Source organism: Carassius carassius, chromosome 47, assembly GCF_963082965.1.
Source record: "Carassius carassius chromosome 47, fCarCar2.1, whole genome shotgun sequence".
Lineage (NCBI taxonomy): Eukaryota > Metazoa > Chordata > Actinopteri > Cypriniformes > Cyprinidae > Carassius > Carassius carassius.
In genome coordinates, this window is record NC_081801.1 from 24,092,506 (window position 1) to 24,113,097 (window position 20,592).

At 41.8% G+C, this 20,592-nt stretch overlaps 1 protein-coding gene across 1 annotated transcript in view; it reads left to right on the forward strand.

The window, feature by feature from the left end:
* Positions 1 to 9,309, forward strand: part of LOC132130664 (gamma-aminobutyric acid receptor subunit alpha-3-like) — a 149,049-nt gene extending 139,740 nt beyond the window's left edge. The window contains exon 9 of the mRNA XM_059542441.1: positions 8,556 to 9,309. Coding sequence (XP_059398424.1) covers positions 8,556 to 8,903 — 348 coding nt within the window. The 3' untranslated portion in view covers positions 8,904 to 9,309. The remainder of the gene's footprint in view (positions 1 to 8,555) is intronic.
* Positions 9,310 to 20,592: the final 11,283 nt, after the last annotated feature.

A 20,592-nucleotide genomic window follows, 5' to 3' on the forward strand; every position in this document is an offset into this window, starting at 1 on the left:
TATTAATAGGGATGAATATATGTATTTGATAATTACCGGTGCGTTGATTGTTTATAAGAAGTGAGAATGATTGTTCAGTGAGAATGAATGTTTTGAAGTGTTAAAGTCCGAATTTTACGTCCAAAATTTTTCCACGTTTAAAAATAAATACAACCTCACGTTGTGTCAATCATGTATACACACTGCCTCCGAAACTTTTGCCCTTCATAAAAAAAAAAGAATTCGGATCAGGTTAGATTTTCTGAGTTTTTGCATCCGTAGCATGCATTTTGATAGGAAAGGATGGTGAATACGAAAAAAAACTGAAAAAATGCATGCAAAAATTTCGGACTCAGTGTGCAAAGACCTTTAAACATGTAAAATGTATAAAACTTACCAAAATACTGTCACATCCATCAGCTGATGTGCCTGTGATAGCTACCAGAGGGCACTCTTTTGTTCACTGTTGGTTTGTTTTGGACATTAGTTCCCATCACCCCTTGCACTCATGATTGTTTTATGGCTACCAGCTGTATGTCAATCACTTATTAGCTCATCATTATTTATACCATGCTCATCCAGTCTTTTGTTGCTGCAGTATTGCACAGTTTACATTGTGTTTTTTTTCTGTTTCACCCTATGGATTACCTTTTGTTAGTGTTTTTGCTTGTTGCTCTGTTTTTTTGTTTGTTTGGGAGGGGGGTGGATCTGGTCTAGAAATGAAAGCTACGCTTGGATCTTATTTGTTTCCCAAAGTATTTCATGTCAGAATACTGCATCCAGTTCTAGATCCAGCAGTTTTTCTTTATCTTGTACTATGGAGGTCCGGGTTTCACCATGACTTCATGGGTTGATGGCTCTTCATCAGCAGGGGATGGAAGTGGGAGGCTTTTCCCAGTTATTCTATTTTTTTTGTGGTAGGACTGGAGTATAATGAGGTGGACCTCAAGGAATTCCTAAATGGTTGCCTGGATAATCCTCTGTCCCATTGGGAGATGGAGGGACTTTGGATCCTAGACTTCTGGGGCTTCATCAGGTAGCTCCATAGTCGAACTCAGTGGGCAACACCAGGCCAATCAGAACCCCTCCGCAGGGATTTTCCCACCAGTCTCAGACTACCACTGAGAAGCGGAGGGCGAGAAGGAGGAGGGCAGCTAAGTCCACTCCTATTGTTCCAGAGCCTCTAGTGTCCACTTTAGAGCCTGCTCCAGTCTGGGAGCCCTCAGAATCCACGGTAACACTTTACAGTAAAGGTACATGAAATCATGCATAAATTAATGTGTGAATTATGCATTACTTCATGCATTGATATCTCATGATTTATTAGGAACTAACAATACTGCTGTATTTGGATGTTAACAGAATTCTCGTGATACAATGTTGGGTTCTGGTCACCACTTTAGTTGAGGAGCCACACAAATGATGAAATCATGAGAAGCTAATGCTTAGTTAATAATGACAACTGTATTTGGATTTTAACAGAATTATCATATTATGTGCAGTGACTGGCCAATGTTGAGGTCTGTCCATTAGTGTGTCTTAAGTTGTTGTTCATCCATGAAGTCAGAAATGAAAAACTATGAACTCATGTTAGTTCCTGATAATTCATGAGATATTAATGTATGAAGTGATGCATAAATTCATGGTAATTCATGTACCCTTACCGTAAAGTGTTACCTAATCCAGTCCAGGAGCTCTCAGAGTCCACTTCAGAGCCCACTACAGTCCGGGAGCATTCAGAGTCCACTCCAGAATCCACTCTAGCCCTGGAGGCCACAGAGTCTACTACAGAGCCCACATCCAGCCCGAAGGCTGTCCCAGTGCCGCCCAAGCTCTTTGCTCTGCAGGCGCCACCCAGGTGTCTCTCCCTGCTGGTGTCTCACAAGCTCCTAGCCCTACTGGCTCCGCCCTGGCAAATAAAGCTGCACTTGGATCTTATTTGTTTCCCATAGGCCGGTACCATGAAGCTGGATTAGCTGGCTAGCCAGGTAAGTTTCAGGTTAGTTTGCACCAATCCTGGGTTTTAGGTACCACGTAAGTGGCTCGGCTTTTAGCGGCATTCATTGCCATAGTAAATTACACTCCACGGCTAACCTGCTCGGGTTATGTTCTGGGTTAGAGATCTCAAACTGAAGCTGGACCAATCAGATGTGAGATAAGTGACACATGTCTGACACAATGTCACTCCAGTTAATCTTGCTCCAAATTAAAGGTCACCAATGTTAAAAAAACAAACAAAAAAAACGAAATAGAAGTCTGGCTTTAATGATATTTACTGAGTCATTTTATGGTTTATATTATTATTGTGATTCATATTATTATTATTATTTTTTTTTTATCTTTTACACACAAGCAGTTTTAGTTTAACAGTTATTTATCAATTATAAATTGTTTATTTTAAATAAATATTAATGTATACAGATCATGTAATATAAATAAGCTGTAGTATCAAAAGACTGCACTATTTAAAAAAAAAAAAAAAAATCTGACCTTACATGTTTGAGTCTCTGTCACTATATATTTTCAAATGTATAAACTAAGTTAACAAGTTTCACTTGTGGCTGCACTGATAGAGCAAGATTATTTATTTTATTTGTCCTCCTTCATTTTTTATATGACTCACAATCATTGCTTGTTTACCAAATCGGAGAGAGTGTAACAGTGGTACATCGAGCAAACTCTCAAAACTTTGTATATTGTGGATACGTTGTGAATATATTTTCCATTTTTATCTTCCTCTTTTGTTTCTTTGGTACTTTTGGGGTTTTTTGTGAGTGCACTTTTTGTGTCCACATACTTCACTAATTCATTGGTACTACAAAAAAATTACACCCTGCACAATAGTGTTGCTGAATGAGCCATAATTTTTACATCTTTTACAGATACTTGTTACATCCACAGCTGAGCAGGGGGTTTTCGCTTTATCACAAGGCTCATCTTCCAAGGCTGTGAACAGAAACCTGGCACAGACCCTGTGAGTAACAGTGCTGAATACTGAGAGGAGACCTACCCTCCAAGGTTGTGAATGGAACGGGCACAGACCTTTTGGGTAGTGGGGCTGGAAACTGAAAGGAGGCCACATCCTCCAAGTCTGTGAATGGAATCCCAGTGCAGACCCCATGAGTAATGAAGCATCCAGCAGAAAGGCTCCTAAATCCCAGACAGGTTTAACCATCAGTCCACCCATCCATTCTCCAAATTGCTTGACTTCTGTAGGTTTGTGAGGATGCTGCACCCTATCACAGGGACTTTGTGAAGCCCATAGATTTATTATATAAAATGGCTGTTACTTTTGCATAAGATTATAGAAATGCAGCAGCCATTGTCATTTCTCTGATGAGGCAGGAATTCTTTGTTAGAGAAAGGAGCCACAGTGGAAGTGCTTCCTTCCCTGAAGGAATCTAGATTTTACAGCTGGTATTGTCTTGTGCTGAAAAGGGACTGCGGTCTTGAATTTCATGTTTAGGACACGCAGTCTCAGAATGTTGATGCTGAAACACATTTGCCTCTGATTCAAACAGGATTAGTTCATAACTATCAAGCTGACAAAGACATATTTCAATTTCAGAGCAGTGGCTCCCAAAAACATTCCTTGAGTACCACCAAAAGTGCACATTTTGAATGACAAAGTAAATTTTCAGTTTTACATTTGACACTATAAATTCAGTTGTTAATGTTCCTTTTCTGTGTACTACAGTATTGACTGTTCCTAAATTGTTACATACTGATTAAATCTGTATCTTAAAGCTAAATGTGATACAAATGGGCACTCGGGGAGACACACAAAAAAAAATCTTGTACTTTGCATTAATCAGTACAAGCAAAATAGTTGAATTAGTTGTCATAATCTGCCAAGCATATGTTCTATATGTTTTGTTAATGTCTTGAATAGATGAATTGCTCTTAGCTGAATCCTGATTGCAATTTATTGACAGGCCAACAGTAAATGTGAATCCTGTACAATCTCTTGCAATCATTATCCCATATACAGCTGTGTGTACTGTTGAAGTTGATATGATTATATGATATATTGGTAAAAACACATTTGAGAGATGATCTAAGGATTTTGAGCAAGTTACATGCTTTTGCAGGTAATCCATAGTTTGTGTTCTTTGTATGAATTGTTTAGAGAAATCCACTGCTGATTTGCAAATGTTAAGGGTGATACGAGAAATGTAATTTTGTTATTTCTCTCCATGTGCTTATGTTCCTAATTTTTGTTATTGCCTTAACTTAGTAAGTGATAAGGAGGTATAACCAATCAACTAAATTGTATCTTGTTTCTTCTACAAGTACTGTGTTTGCTATTTCGTGCAATAGAGTACATCATTTATTTTCAATTAAATTCTATGTTTTTAAAGCTTTAAGGCATGTTTACAATCCAATAAACATCCCTCCATCTCTGTCTCTCTTTGTATCTCTCTCTCTCTCTCTCTCTCTCTCTCTCTCTGTCTTTCACTCTCTGTCACTCTTTCTCTCTGCTAGCTCTGCAGTTGTAGTGTTGATCACATACTAATTCTCTTCTAAGTATTTTCTCTGTGAACTCGGGAGCTTATCTCGCCAATACTCAATGCAAATGAGACCTAAGCCAAATGTAACAGTTGTATCAGTGTGGGTCATGATAGGCTTGTAGTTGGGATCCTTTAATAATGCTGACATAAGCCTAAACTGTGATATAAAGACTCGGGTGCTGGTGTAGTAGCACAGATCGATGACCCGTGATTGGGAAGCAGCATGCAGCAGTTGTCACGCTGTCTGGTCTCTGTTTCCCTGAGTCTCCACTAGTGGTCTCACTTCCCCATAGGCACCTCACCATAGGCACTACAATTCCCACAAAGCCTTGTCCCTTCTTCACAGTAATTGCAGTCCTGTTAATTGCACTCAGGTGTCTTCAGTTTTGCTTGGGTAAGCACCACTTTAATCTAGTTTATTCTTGGAACTGTCCAACAAGCAGGTTTGGTAACCCACTTCATCAAAATCACTCATGTCCTGTAAAGCTGACCTTGCATATTAAATAATAGATGTCCCAGCACCGGTCCCTGGGACAAGAACCAAGGCTTCCTCCACATATCCAAGGCACGTAGGCAGCACCGCGTGACCTTTAGCATGCGAAGTAGGTTTCCCTCAGGGAGAACCCCTTGGTCTTGAGCCACCACTGTAGGGGTCTCATGTACAGCAGGCCAATAGTATTCACGTTGGACGCAGCTCCCATCAGACCCAGCAATCTCCGTGACTGCTTAACAGTGAGTGACCGGCCTTCTCTCACTCTTGTGACTGCAGTGAGGATCGACTCGATCCGAGCAGGTGACATACATGCCTGCATCGTGGTCGAATCCCACACCATGCCCAGATAAGTGGTTCTCTGAACTGGAGAAAGCACACTTTTCTTTGCGTTAAGTCTTAACCCCAGCTCTTTCATGTGAGCGAGAACGACACCTCGGTGTCGAACCGTCATCTGCTCAGATTGAGCTGATATCAACCAATCGTCAATGTGGTTGAGTCGTGAAAGTGTGGGGTGAGAGTGCAAGGCCAGTGGAAGATCCGTATTGGTAGGCTTTTGCCCCCAAAAGCAAACCTCAGGAACTTCCGATGAAGAAGGATGGAGATAAGTGCATCTTTTGATAGATCGTGACACAACAGTCCTCGGACTTGGCCTGTGCAGGCATGCTAAACTTTAGTCCCCTGACTGAGAGGTTCAAAAACCACAGATCTAGAAAAGGACACAACACCTCATCCTTCCTCGGAACAGTGAAGTACCGGCTTTAGGACCCGGACTCTGCAACCCAAGGAGGGACCACCTCGATGGTCTCCGTCCTCAGAGAGAGTCTACTTCTGTTCCATTACCAGAGCCTGCTTGGGGCCCACCAGAACTGGATTCTGTGGCCTCTTACTACAGTGTGCAGGACCCACTGAGACACATTTGGCAGTAGATTTCACGCTGCAATATAGTCTACTAAGGGAATCAGCCTCTCAAGACTGATCTCTGGTTGCATCAGAGCAATTAGCTCGGTGCCCTGAAGCGGCGCACCGGCAGGAGACGGCCTAACTAGCTGCTCTGGAAACCTCCCAGGAGGTCGCGAGCCTCTTAGCAACGCTACGTTTCCGGGCGGTAACTGAGAGAAGCGCTCGCTGGAAACCACTGCGCCCTGGAACACCGGCAGGGTTGGCACCGCTCTTCCCCAGAGGGTCCTGCCCTCCGATGTCCTGAGCCGCAGCATCAGGACTCTCGTAGCTGAAGTCTCCCAAAAACGACGGTCCTCAGACCCACATCGTCTGCTAGGAAGACTAGACCAGAGCCTGCTCGTGGCAGGACCCCGTGAAGTACACTTGGCACCGCTCTTCCCCAGAGGGGCCTGCCCTCCGATGTCCTGAGCTGCAGCATCAGGACTCTCGTAGCTGAAGTCTCCCAAAAACGACGGTCCTCAGACCCACATCGTCTGCTAGGAAGACTAGACCAGAGCCTGCTCGTGGCAGGACCCCGTGAAGTACACTTGGCAGGGGCTCCCACACCGCCATGTGACCTCCTAAGGGAACCAGTCTCGTGAGACTGGCCTCTGGTGCGCCTAGAGTCACTAGCTTGGTGCCCTGAAGCAGTGGACCGGCAAGGGACGACCGTACTAGCTGCTCTAGAGACCTCCGTAGAGGTAGCGAGCCTCTCACCACCACTACGTTTCCGGGCGGTAACTAAGAGAAGCACTCGCCGGAGATCGCTGCGCCCTGGAACACCGGCAGGGTTGGCAGAACGATCTCCTGAGGGCACTGAGGAGAGATGGGCACCGTGTAATGCGGTGTACACCACTCTTCCCCAGAGGGAGCTGGCCCTCAAAACGTCCTAGGCGTCAGGACGTTATGATGAAGGCTATCCAGCAAAAACAACGGTCCGTAGAACTGCTTTCCACTAGAAGCCTTCGGCCTGGGATCGCCACTTTGACTCTAGCGTCTGCGGAGTACAAAAGTGACACCCCTGCACGTGGGGCTGGAACACGGTTGGGACTGCTCTGCCCAGCAGCCCCTGACCGCCTCAACCTCCTCAGAGGAAGAGCGCTACACACGTGTTCTCACACAAGAAATCGCATCCCTAGAGCCCCTGTACATCTAACTTCACATAGTCAGATAAATATGTCATTTTATTCCTTAGAATTAAATGTAGTCAGCAACCAGACTAGTCAACACGGTCTGGTGTAGAAAAAACTCACATAAAAATGAAACAATGTAATACACGCGTTGCCTCGGCAGCGCTCATGTCTTTTTTTATTATATATATATATATATATATATATATATATATATACACATTATTTTATGCTACTCAGTCACACAAACAACATCAATCTCCTCAGAGAAAGATGGATGCTGCAGCGAGCTGTCTCAGAGGCCGAAGAAACCGCAGCGCTGGTTTCCAAGCCTCGAGAACGAGCTCTAGATCTAGTGAACATGGGTGGAGATAGGACGCGCCGTCTCCATCCCGTTCAGCAGATCATGTGCGATTCCTGCTATCGCGGTCGCCGCCGTGCCTCAGCAACAGCGCGACCGCAACTGCAAGATCGCATGCACGGGCACACTCCTCGGAGTGTGCCCGGCAAGAGCAGAGCGCTTAACAGCGAGAAAAGCACAATCAGCCCCCCGAGAGCTGACTGCGCGAGCTCCACTCTTCATTAATGCTACTTATGTTAATATTAGGCATAATATGCTTGTGTGACTGGTGCTTGTGCAACTGGCAAGCTCATCGACACCTTTCCACATCAATCTCCTCAGAGAAAGACAGGCAGCACGTCGCGCCCTCTCATCGGGGAGAAAGTATCGCAAACGCGGGCTTCTGACCACCGAGAGCGGGCGCCGGATCTGGTGGCTAAGAAAGTAGATATGGACTTGCCCGTCTTACATTCCTTCCAGCAGATCCGAAAGCGAATCCCGCGAGCACAACCACCGCTCCGCCTCGGCGAAAGCGGGGCTGGCACTGCGAGAAACAATAATGAAAGCTCTCTCCTCAAAGAGAGCCTTCTGAGAGTGAAGCAAAGGCTCGCATCGCAGCCGTCAACTCCCTCGAGAGCTGACACTGCGCGCTTCACTCTCAAGCAGACAACACACAAGCTGCATGTGTCCCTACCTTTTTTTTTTTTTTTGGCAGGGAAAACACACAGCCTGAACACTGCCTGCTCTCGCCCAGAACTTCTCTTGATTGAAGCTTTGACAATGGAGTTTATCAGTGGACAAACGACACTAGATAAGACTCACAAACAGATAGCGACTGACACACAGACAGAGCGCTTGCTGAAGACACAAGGCTGATTACATGCTTTTATGCTTCCTGGTCTCTGACGTCACCCGCCTATGACATCTCGCCCTTCCATTGGACTGATTATACACGTTATTCAGAGACGCCACGCTGGACGCGTTCCCCATTCGTTCTCGACGCAGCTCGAGTTCCTGAAGAGGAACAGATTTAGAAGAAGGTCCATTAATAAGATGAATGTTTCACTTTTGCTCAAGAGAACTAATAAGGCGTTGTTGTTGTTGTTGTTGTTTTCTTCTTTTAATAATTATTGCCCTAATTTTACCCTTTGACTCTTCCACAGAGGCGAGAATCGGCCTCCTTCTCCAAGAAAACCAACAACACTTTCAACATCGTGGGAACAACCTACAGCATGAGCGTAGCCAAAGACCCCGGACTGACAACCATCTCCAAGAGCGCCACATCAACATCCACGTCAACCCCATCCCAACCAGTCCGAGAGGTCCGGCTCCCCAAAATGGATGGTGAATACGTGCCAGAGGGTGGAGGAAAGTCATACAATCGCGTGAGCAAAGTGGACAAGATCTCTCGTATCATCTTTCCAGTGCTATTCTTCGTCTTCAACCTGGCTTACTGGGCCACTTATGTCAACAGAAAGCCAACCATCAACCGGTCCAGCCCACAGAAATGAACATGGCAACCGAAAACAAACAAATAAACTGCCAGTCGAGTCTTAATTAGCAACATGTTGCTACTGCTACTGTTAATTTTCCTTGTTTTCCTTCTTTTTTATTTTATTTTTACAACCATGTGGATACAAAATTCTAGTTAGTAGTTTGTTGTTTGTTTTAAGTTTTTCTTTTTTCATATTTGTGTGTGCCATTTCATGTGTTGCATGAGGTAAAGTTTGACAGTATTGCTGGTCTTGTGCAGATGGTCATTGTTTACCCACTTAAGCCCCTCCCACTCTCCACACACACTGTGGGCTAATTCCAAACAGAAGTAAGCAACCCTGTGCCCTACTAAGCATTTGGAACTCCCTTGACGAAGGGAATGACTGACCAAGTGATACCTTGACTATGCTGCGCATGCATGCAACACTCAGCACTGTACGAGTTGTTGTAAAAAAACAATTATTATTCTTATTATTATTAAACTAAACATTACCGTCTTAAATCATATTTCTATCACTGCATATTTCTATCACTGCTATTTTGTAGAACATTAAAATAAAGACATATTTAAGTATACTATTCTACTTACGTTTGTGAAGTTGAAATCGCATCGCAAGATCTCCTAAGTTTGGAATTCACACTGTGTATCATCAGAAAATCTTCAGTCCCCATTGGCTGTTAGTCACCATGGCAATAACCTGTAGCTTTTTAGCAGCCAGTAGTGATGTCCGTAGGCGCATCATTAATAACTGTCTGTTCTTTGACACTTTGCAAACCCCCAGTAGGCCTATTATATCATTGTATCAGTAGTATCATCTAAGCCGCGTTTCCACCGCTGGAACTTTACCCAGGAACTAGGGACTTTGTGCTGGTACTCGGTGTGTTTCCACCACAGGAACCAGGATTCTAAATAAAGTTCTGGCTAAAAATGTCCCTCAGAAAGTCCCTGCTGGCGAGGTAGTACTTTTTCAAAGTTCTGGAACATTCGGGGGCAGGACTTTGGCGCTAAACATGCTGACTGGTTGAGTTCACACAGCATTGTGATTTCAACCACCATTTATTCAGGTCATTTTCAAAATATAAATGTTATTGTGTTATTCAGACAAGAATGTAGTTGTTTAAAACTTAAAGGTGCTCTAAGTGATGTCACACATTTTTTAGGCCAAAACATTTTTTGAACTGAACACACTGTAAAAAAAACGGGGTCTCTCTAGACACTACAGGCTCCACAAACAACAAGAAAAACAAACTTGGCTCACCCGCACCACAAAACATAACAAACTGTTCCAGCCAATAACCGACAAGAAAGATTTGGGGGTGGGGTTTGAGGGGTTAGTGCATGGATGAGGAGGAGGGAGGGTCTAGCTAGCCTCTGTTTTGTTTGACAACAATTTGATCGTCAACAAGAAGTTACGACTCCCGGCATCGCTTAGAGCACCTTTAAACCAGCAGTTTATTTTTAAAGACAGCACTGATTTAAAAATGTGTTTTGCTGATGTCGGAGACGGTCAGCTCCACGCAATCAGCGAGAGCTCAGTGCTCATGTATCCGCCAATAGCAGTCTCTACTCGGCTAGACCTTCTGACATTTGCTGCTGGCTCTGATGTCTCTTTAGTGGTTAAACATAAAATATAATTAGTTTTGTGTAAATCTAACAGGTAATCTTTGGTCTGTATTCAATTTATCTATACTGTATGTTAAAATGAAAACAAAAAGAGGCAATTTATATAATATTTCATTTCATTGTAATGGCTGTATATATACACATTTCCCTGAACTAAGTAAATTTATGTGGTTATTATTATGTTTAAATGAAAATGAAAGGAGGCAGTGGTATTTGATATCCTATTTCATTTTATTGTAAATATACAGTGAGGAAAATTGCAGTAGCCAATGCGAGCTGACTGATGTTATCAAGTACGCTGCTGTTTGAAGAATTACAGGATTTGCGTTGTCGCGGACATCGCACTCCGGAGTCGAATGTCTGAACTGCCGCAGAAAGCAACGGGTCTGGAGGGAAAATAGTTCCTGGGGAAAAAAGTTCATGGTACAATTGTTCTGGGTAATTTTGGTGGAAATGCGGCAGAGTTGAGAATTGAGTTGAGTTCACATCCCCATATGTTTATCATTGTCCAGTGACTACTATTGTTTAATCAGCCTGACCAGACTCCAAGAAAAAGATGAAAATCTGTGTGCCTTTTTAATCACTCATAATAGAGATGAATAGTTTGGCAAATGCTGACATTGTCTTCAAGCTTACGCCTACCTAAAGAAAACATCAATCTTGATCGTACTCTCACAGGATGGAATTAAACTCAGAGCTGTCCTGCATGCGAAGTTGATTTAGTGCTGACAGCTGACTGTAAGGCACTGGGCCATCCAGCGATTATTTGTTTGTGGCCAGTACAAGCAGTGAGGATCAGAAAAAGAAAAATAGAACTGCACCATGCCTATAAAGCATTTCAGATGTGTAGAAAATAAATACAAGATTTTACATTTGGGCCAGTGCCACACAGGATGAATATGCGTTTCCATTACCTCACGTTGGAGTTTTGGTGGCTTCGGTAGACCTTTACACTGGTGATTTTTATTAATATTGATATTTGAATTTTAAAATCTTGTTGTTTTGGAAATTGCAAGCAAATTTAATAGTTTCCTGTCTAAAAAAATGTAGATAGTCTCTATGCCATGTTAATTTAAGCGTACGTTCAAGATAATATGAGAACATGCACTTAACATGGATGTGTGCATATTGCTGTTATCATCATTGTTCACTTATGATTTTATTTATTTTACATGGTGTGTTAAATTTTATTATGCATCTCGTTTTGGAAGAACAATCTTTTTGCATTCACTTAGAAAGTGCCAGGTTTACATATGAATTTAAATAGAGACATTTTTTTATAGATAAATTAAAAAGTTGCGTAAAGTATGTACTTATGTGACAGCAAGCTATATTAAGCAAAAAAACATTAACTTTGTCATTTCCTTTGTTTTATAAACAATTACACTACAGTTTTTTTTTATTATTATTATTATTTTACAGTTGATAGGACCCATTTCTCAATACTTAAGTCACTTTTTCTAAACTGTACACATGATTCTCCTAACCAAATTTCTGCATGTCACTGTAGCAAATTTCACATCCAAGCTGCTCTAAAACTATCAAAACACATATCTCATCACGTATCATACGTATCTCAAATTGTTTTCAAAACTCTAGCAAAGGTTGTCACCCAACCAACGCACTTCGTCAATCATAAAATTACCAAAAAATAAATAAAAATAAAACAATAAAAAACACTAACAAAAGGTATCATTATACAATGTTGTCTCCTCTAAAAAAAATTTATGTATTTTTTTTTTTTTTTTTTTTTTTGTCGAAGCAATAGAAAATGATCCACAGTTTAGCCCACATAGACTGTTGTTGTGCTTGCTGTGTGAATAGTAATGGATGGAGAAATTGGTCCTAGCGATTGTAAAAACTGTAACGTGGCTGTTGTTTTTTTCTTACAAAATGTTTTTTTCTTACATTAGGATGTGTTAATAAATTAATGCATGACAATCTCTTCATTAGTTACATCACCACATATGTTATTGTGTTGTCTTTCTGAAGGAGGCTTTTTTTATCTCATCATGGCCCTTCAAACAGCCATATTCTGTATCTGGAGTGCATATCCGTAGACTCCTTACATCTCGTCTCAGCTATAGTAGGGCTAGATCAACAGATGTTGGTATTGATTGTTGACAAATAGAACAAATCATTAATAAAACCACATGTAAGAACTATATTTATATAGGAATTTAAATCTATTTATGCTAATTAAATATCTGATAGCATATATGATGGTTTTTTTTTTGTTGTTGTTGTTTTTACAGTTTATGGTATAAGCCTTATAAGCATAAGTACAAATGTGCAAAAACAACATTGGGTATAACTATCTCAGACGTCTTAAAGAGTGCTTCATTTGGAAAGCACCCGCTAAACACCTTCTAAAAAGCAGTTTTACAAACATTCTAAACCATAAACATTTTAAACAGCTCTTTATAAGTTAAATACAGTTGCTTTAAAAACATTTTCTAAATAGTCTACATGTGTTATCAAGGTAGTGGCATGATGGTTTATTCACATGTAAGAACATGTAAAAGTTGTAAGTTGTATGTTTTTTTTTTATGTTGTCAGGCTACTTGAATGAGGACACTTGGGAAACAGTCGTGTCTAATATGTGCAATGTCTGGCTTTTCACATGCTAATATCAGTGAAACTTCAAGAGTGTGACAGTTAAATGTACTGTAGTACAGCACTACAAATGCTAACTGGTAGTTATCACTGATGAATTTTGACTGAAAAACTTTCAAAATGATGCTGATTTTGCTTAAAATATTGCTTTTAAGCTTGATGACACATTTGAAGTCCCCCTTGTGTGTTTTTCAGATCTAAAGTTTGTGGTTCGTGTTAAATGGTTAGCATCTTGGCTACTAACACTAGCCTTATGCTAGCTCTACTAGATGCACTGTACCCCACCTCGTGTGCAGTTTTCTAAATGTTTAATGTACAATCTTCCATGCTCTCTGTATATACTGTATTGAAAATAAAAAAATGAATCCAGCAATTTTTCTGCACGTCCCAAATCATCTGACACAACTTTGTGGTTAGTGGAGCCGGTAGATGTAATCTTATCAAGTTTTCTGATTCATTTTCACAGTTGTCAGAGTTTGATATGTGACTTGTTCTTTACAAAATGCCTTATTTTTTCTTATGTTATGATGAACTGCAGTAGGAAAGTCCAAGGACATCATAAGTACACATATTTCAGGCTTCTATTATCGTAACAGTATAAGATGAACATTGTCTTCTAAGGACAGTCATGTTTTTTTGTGTCATGCTTGATGTACTCGTGCTACACATATCTTATTACACTGTGATTCAATACCAAAAGGTTTATAGAACAAGGACATAGATGACATGCAGTAAGCCATGTCATATGGAATTACTGAAATCCCACTAAATCTTGTTAGGGTGACACTTTTTGAATTGTAATTTTAGTCACCTTGAATGCAGAAAGTGTCTTTCTCTGGCATACCGATTCAATGTCCTCTGTATCAGTGCATTTTTGAGATAAACAGTCTTCTGTTGTCACACAGTTACTAAGATGTGCTTCATAGATATATGTTTGCAATAAAAGTCATACCATAACTGCAGAAAAGAAAGTCGAAATTCATCTAAAGTAAAGTACTGTGCTGGAGCACAAGTGAATTGATGAAGTTGCCTGCCTCAAAACAAACTGCTATGTTAACTATTTGCTGCCTCGGCCATACATCATGATTATAGCCAAATTATAGGTTGTGCCAAATAAGCTTTACATAAAAGTATAGGGGTTAATAATTTGGATAATGCATAATGGTGGGTGTATTTATATACATACGAACAGTATATACATACATATGTATGTATGTAGTTTACTTATATATTGAGTTTCTTACACAAAAATATCAAGGGAGCATTTGTGATGAGTCAATTTATGAAACAATGTTTTTGCATCTTTCATTTATTTTTATTTTTGTAGTTGTTGTAAAGAAACGTTGTTCTAACACATCTTTGACTTAATGAAACAGTTCAAAACTCCACACAAATCTGTGAACATAAACACAGTCGTGCAAATTTGGTGCATGCCATTGCAATGCAATCCATGATAAAATGCTAGTATCTGTCATATTCTCAACATTGACACAAGACGTGCTAGGCAGTGGCCGTTAATATATTGTTGTTATTTTTTTAATAGCTAGCTGAATAATATCCAGTTTGGTTTAAGTGGCAAACATTTAATGATAGGCTGAACCCCTTTTGAGTATTAGGGTTGTTATCGTCAAATGTAATGCAAGAATGAAAAAAAAAAATTACAACAGGACACTTGTAACACACTAGCTGAGCATTTGCATTTGCGTTTACAACCCTATGTAAAGTATGATTCTAAGATTTTTGTGCACTTTGCTGCCCCTATGACCCCCTTGCTTATGTGTTTAGTTTTCCTAGCACATTCTGCAGCTTATTCTGTTGGTTGGTTCAGGGTTTGAGACCAAACAATAAGGATTACATGTTATATACAGAGAAGGAAGATTTTCATTTTAATTTTTCAAGCTCCTAATGAGCTTTCTTAATCTGTAACATGCATGTTGCAATAGATTTCAACTGGAACTGTCAAACACAAATAAAACCCAAGTTTCTTCAGTGAACCCTGGGTAATTACATATAAGTGTGAGGTTATGTACATGGCTTAGGTGTGCAGATTTCTGTGAGGTATACAGTATACAATGAATGGACTTTAATACTTGCAGTGTAATGTATGGCCAACTAGTATGGAATAATTGGCGCTTATTTTGTTAAAACTAAAACATTTTTTAACCAATGGCCCTCTCTGCCACTGAATAGCTCTAAAAAAGACTGTCAGAGATGGTATTTCTGTTAAATCTTGACTTCAATGTGTTTTGCTCTTATTTTTGTTTAATTTATTTTTTGTTATTTTTATTTTTTTGTGGATCTAATAACAGTATTCTAGTGTTGTTTTCTATCTTTATGTGTTTTGGTTTGCTGTGATTTAAGTTGAATAAATATTCAGTCCTTTCATTTCCTTGTCGTTTCTTCTGAATTTGTCAGATAAGCCATGAGGTGTGTGTGTGTGTGTGTGTGTGTGTGTGTGTGTGTGTGTGTGTGTGTGTGTGTGTGTGTGTGTGTGTGTGTGTGTGTGTGTGTGTGTGTGTGTGTGTGTGTGTGTGTGTGTGTGTGTGTGTGTGTGTGTGTGTGTGTTCTAAGACCTTGGCCCTCTCCTTTGCATGGTTTCCATCAGGACACTCTACAAATATCACACAAGTAACTCCCCTTATCTCCTATTGATCACACAACCATTTTAAACTGGAATAGCGCCAACTTTAGTGTTTTAACAGATAGAAGAACAGCATATGTAATGTAACATAAAAAAGAAACATATGCTGAAGTTAAACATTGACATCCTTAAAGAATGTACCATGATTTTTTGGATTTCATTAGACAACTTGTCAGATGTTTTTATCATGCCATACATCAAGTACAGCACACAACACAAGCAGCAGCACAGGTATTATAAAATTCAGCAACTACTATTTAATCATCTGATAACAGTCTTATGCAAAACTATAAAAATATGAATGTATTTAAAGTAACATTTTATCCATTAGTTCACAAATTATCTGAGGTTTCACTAAAAGTGAAAATGTTTGCACAGTCATTGCACTATAGCATTTTACTGCTACTTTAACTGCAACACATCTAATTCTTTTTTTCAATCAGCAAAATTCTCAGTATATGATCTTATTGTAGCCAAATGGAAAAATTAACTAAACTTGGTTGTGGGTCGCTTAAAAAACAGTTTTGCGACACTTGCTTTGCAGCGCTCCCAATGGATTTCAGTGTGAGGAGAGCAATGAATTCAAACTAGGACTCTGCGTTCTGTGCCATTTTTCGGAATTTGGCAAGGTAAATGTGCAATCTTTTAGAAGGTTTAAGGTTTATTTTGCATTTTTTGAAAAACCTACTTTTGCTAACTACTCCTAGATTTTTTTTTGCCCGATCTGAACCAAAGCTTTGCAGAAAGATTCTCTGGAGAGTGCATATCAATAATTACCAAAAAAAAAATCTTTAAACTCACTGTCGCAAAGGGACCCCAAACGTTTGAAGGGGCAGGGACACTTTTAGTAAAATGCTTAAAACTCCTGAACAGAATGAGATATATTCACCAAACTCGGAACACTCAAGCTGAGGTGACAGAAAAAAAACATGAGGGAAAACAACATACAAATGGCTATAAATAGGCAACCATTTGTCCTATCAACATGAAAACCGCAAAAATTTCAGCACCTATTAGACAAGGTTAACAGAGGCTGATATGAATGTTTGTGAATAACATTTCAGATGGTTCAGGCACGCATAGGCAAATGTCCCGGATGTGACTATTAACAATCAACAGTGTTAATAAAAGTAACTCTGCGTATTTACAGTCGTGGCCAAAGGTTTTTAGAATTACATAAATATTTGAAATTGGACAAGTTGCTGCTTAAGTTTTTATAATAGCAATTTGCATGTATTCCAGAATGTTATGAAGAGTGATCAGATGAATTCCATAGTCCTTCTTTGCCATGAAAATGAACTTAATCCCAAAAAAACCTTTCCACTGCATTTCATTGCTGTCATTAAAGGACCTGCTGAGATCATTTCAGTAATCATCTTGTTAACTCAGGTGAGAATGTTGACGAGCACAAGGCTGGAGATCATTATGTCAGGCTGATTGGGTTAGAATGGCAGACTTGACATGTTAAAAAATGGGTGCTGTTTGAAATCATTTTTCTTCCATTGTTAACCATGGTGACCTGCAAAGAAACCCGTGCAGCCATCATTGCGTTGCATAAAAATGGCTTCACAGGCAAGGATATTGTGGCTACTAAGATTGCACCTAAATCAACAATTTATAGGATCACCAAGAACTTCAAGGAAAGAGGTACAATTCTTGTAAAGAAGGCTTCAGGGCGTCCAAGAAAGTCCAGCAAGCACCAGGATCATCTCCTAAAGAGGATTCAGCTGCGGGATCGGAGTGCCACCAGTGCAGAGCTTGCTCAGGAGTGGCAGCAGGCAGGTTTGAGTGCATCTGCATGCACAGTGAGGCGAAGACTTTTGGAAGATGGCCTGGTGTCAAGAAGGGCAGCAAAGAAGCCACTTTTCTCCAAAAAAAAAGTGGGCGTCCAGGGAGTGGGCTCACTCACAATTCTGCCCAAAAACACAGCCATGAATAAAGAATGTTACCAAAACACCCTCCAACAGCAACTTCTTCCAATAATCCAACAACAGTTTGGTGAAGAACAATGCATTTTCCAGCATGGTGGAGCACCGTGCCATAAGGCAAAAGTGATAACTAAGTGGCTCGGGGACCAGAATGTTGAAATGTTGGGTCCCTGGCCTGGAAACTCCCCAGATCTTAATCCCATTGAGCACTTGTGGTCAATCCTCAAGAGGCGGGTGGACAAACAAAAACCCAGTAATTCTGACAAACTCCAAGAAGTGATTATGAAAGAATGGGATGCTATCAGTCAGGATTTGGCCCAGAAGTTGATTGAGAGTATGCCCAGTCGAATTGCAGAGGTCCTGAAAAAGAACGGCCAACACTGCAAATACTGACTCTTTGCATAAATGTCATGTAATTGTCGATAAAACCTTTGAAACGTATGAAGTGCTTGTAATTATATTTCAGTACATCACAGAAACAACTGAAACAAAGGTTTTAAAAGCAGTTTAGCAGCAAACTTTTTGAAAATTAATATTTATGTACTTCTCAAAACTTTTGGCCACGACTGTACACTGCTCATTTATATCACATTCCTCACTTACATTACACTGCTTAACTAAATTACTCACTTATATTACACTGCTCCCTACTATCCATATGAATCTTTGCTCTTTCGTGTTTTTCACCATTTATGGTGACAGGGGCACTTTTGTGATGCTGTAAGTGGGAGTGGATTTCTTGCTTAGCTGGAAACTGCAGAGAACCACGTCTTATCGTTCTGAAAAAAAAAGAAAGAGACTACTTTCTCCAAGGGGTCCAAACGCCATTGGCACAGACTTTGTTCAGTGATCAGTAACGTCTCGGTTACATATGGTAACCCTCGTTCCCTGAAGGAGGGAATGGAGACGCCACGTCGGTGACCGACGAATATGGGATATCGCTTCGATAGACCAATCTACTTCGAGTGTAAACTAAACGAGCGAATGCACATTGGTATGCAATTATTGCATCCAGCTGCCGCTGATCACTGCGTGAGTATAAGAAGGTAGCAGGTGCAATGCATACCAGTTTTTCGCTGAGGAGCAGAGCCGGGGACCCGGCAGCTCAGCGGCGGTACAAAAACCATGGCGACGGGACGTGGCGTCTCTGTTCCCTCCTTCAGGGAACGAGGGTTACCATACGTAACTAAGACGTTCCCTTTCAGGCGGTCACTTTCGACGCCACGTCAGTGACCGACGAATATGGGATCCCTCTCAAAGCGCCATGGGTGCTGCCCCTTCCAGTGCCCTGTGTGAGCCGCCTGCGCCCCTATTAGGTGTAGGCCGGGGCTCAGAACAAGTAGCTCCACTCACCATTGTCATAGCACTACCTCACTGGGTGAGATTGGATAACACTGGGAAAACGTACACGGTCCGCTTGGAACCGGGACGCTGCAGAAGCCCCATCTTTCCCGAAGGAGGTCTCGGAGGCAAATACACATATAGCATCCATTTAGGAGTATACAGAGAAATTTGAGGTGATTAAAAACCCTCTTTGGAAGACAGAAGTCTGCCGGGGAAACACGGGCTCTAATGCTATACCGTGGACTATACACATACGAGTACCGCTTAGGTCTCAATATGGAACCCACCCTTCCATGGTTCTCACGGATACATCATAAAGGCCTGGCGCCGGACATTCCGCAGCGTCCAGCTGCTTAGGGTGATGGAGGATCTCAACAGGGTCTACAGTACGGACACTCTGGAGCAGTTTAAGCAAGCCGACACTAACCGGGGCCTCTCAGAGCCACTACCCGTTTGAGGTGAAATCACAGGAGGATACCGGCTCTACACGAAAACTATAGAACCTAGCGAACGTGTTAGGGGTCGCCCAGCCCGCAGCTCTACAAATATCTGTCAGCAAGGCACCACGAGGCAGCGCCCACGAGGATGCAACACTTCTAGTTGAGTGAGCTTGCAACCTGAACGGGCAGGGCACATCCTGAGCCTGATAAGCCAGGGATATGGCATCCACAACCCAGTGGGAAATCCTCTGCTTAGAGATGGCACTCCCCTTCTGCCGGCCTCCGTAATGGACAAAGAGCTGGTCTGAGGTCCTGAAGCTTTGTGTCTGGTCTACGTAGCACCTTAATGCTCGGACGGGACAAAGCAAAGCCAGGGCTGGGTCTGCCTGCTCCAGGGGCAGTGCTTGCAGGTTCACCACTTGGTCTTTGAAGGGTATAGTGGGAACCTTGGGCACGTAGCCAGGCCGGGCGAGTTGCGACATGCGGCGAGAGTGCAGACCACCTTGTCGGTTGATGTACACAACGGTTGCAGTATTGTCCATTCAGACCAGCACATGCTTGCCTCATAAGAGACCTTTGAGACTGTTCAAGGCAAGGTGCGCTGCTAACAACTCTAGGCAATTGATGTGCCACTGCAGCTGCGGGCTGTCCAAACCCCTGAGACTGCATGCCTGTTGTACATGGCCCCCCAGCCAGTGGTGGAGGCATCTGTGTAAACCACAGCATGCCTGGAGATCTGCTCTAGGGGCACCCCTGCCCAGAGAAATGCAAGATCTGACCACGGAGTGAGGGTTTGGCGACAGGCCGGTGTAACTTGGACCCAGTTAGTGCCGCGCTTCTACGCCAACCTCGGGACTCGGCCATAAAGACAGTGCTGGAGCGGTCTCATATGTAATAGGCCGAGCAGTGTAAGTGCCGTTGTGGTCGCTATATGCCCCAGGAGCCTCTGAAAGAGTTTCAAGCAGAATATATTCAAGCAGGCTAGCACTGACCGCGCATGTTCCTCTGTGAGGCGTGCTGTCTGTTCGACCAAATCCAACTCCATACCGAGAAAAGAGATCCTCTGCCTCTGCGAGAGTTTTCTCTTTTCCCAGCTGACCTGAAGGCCCAACA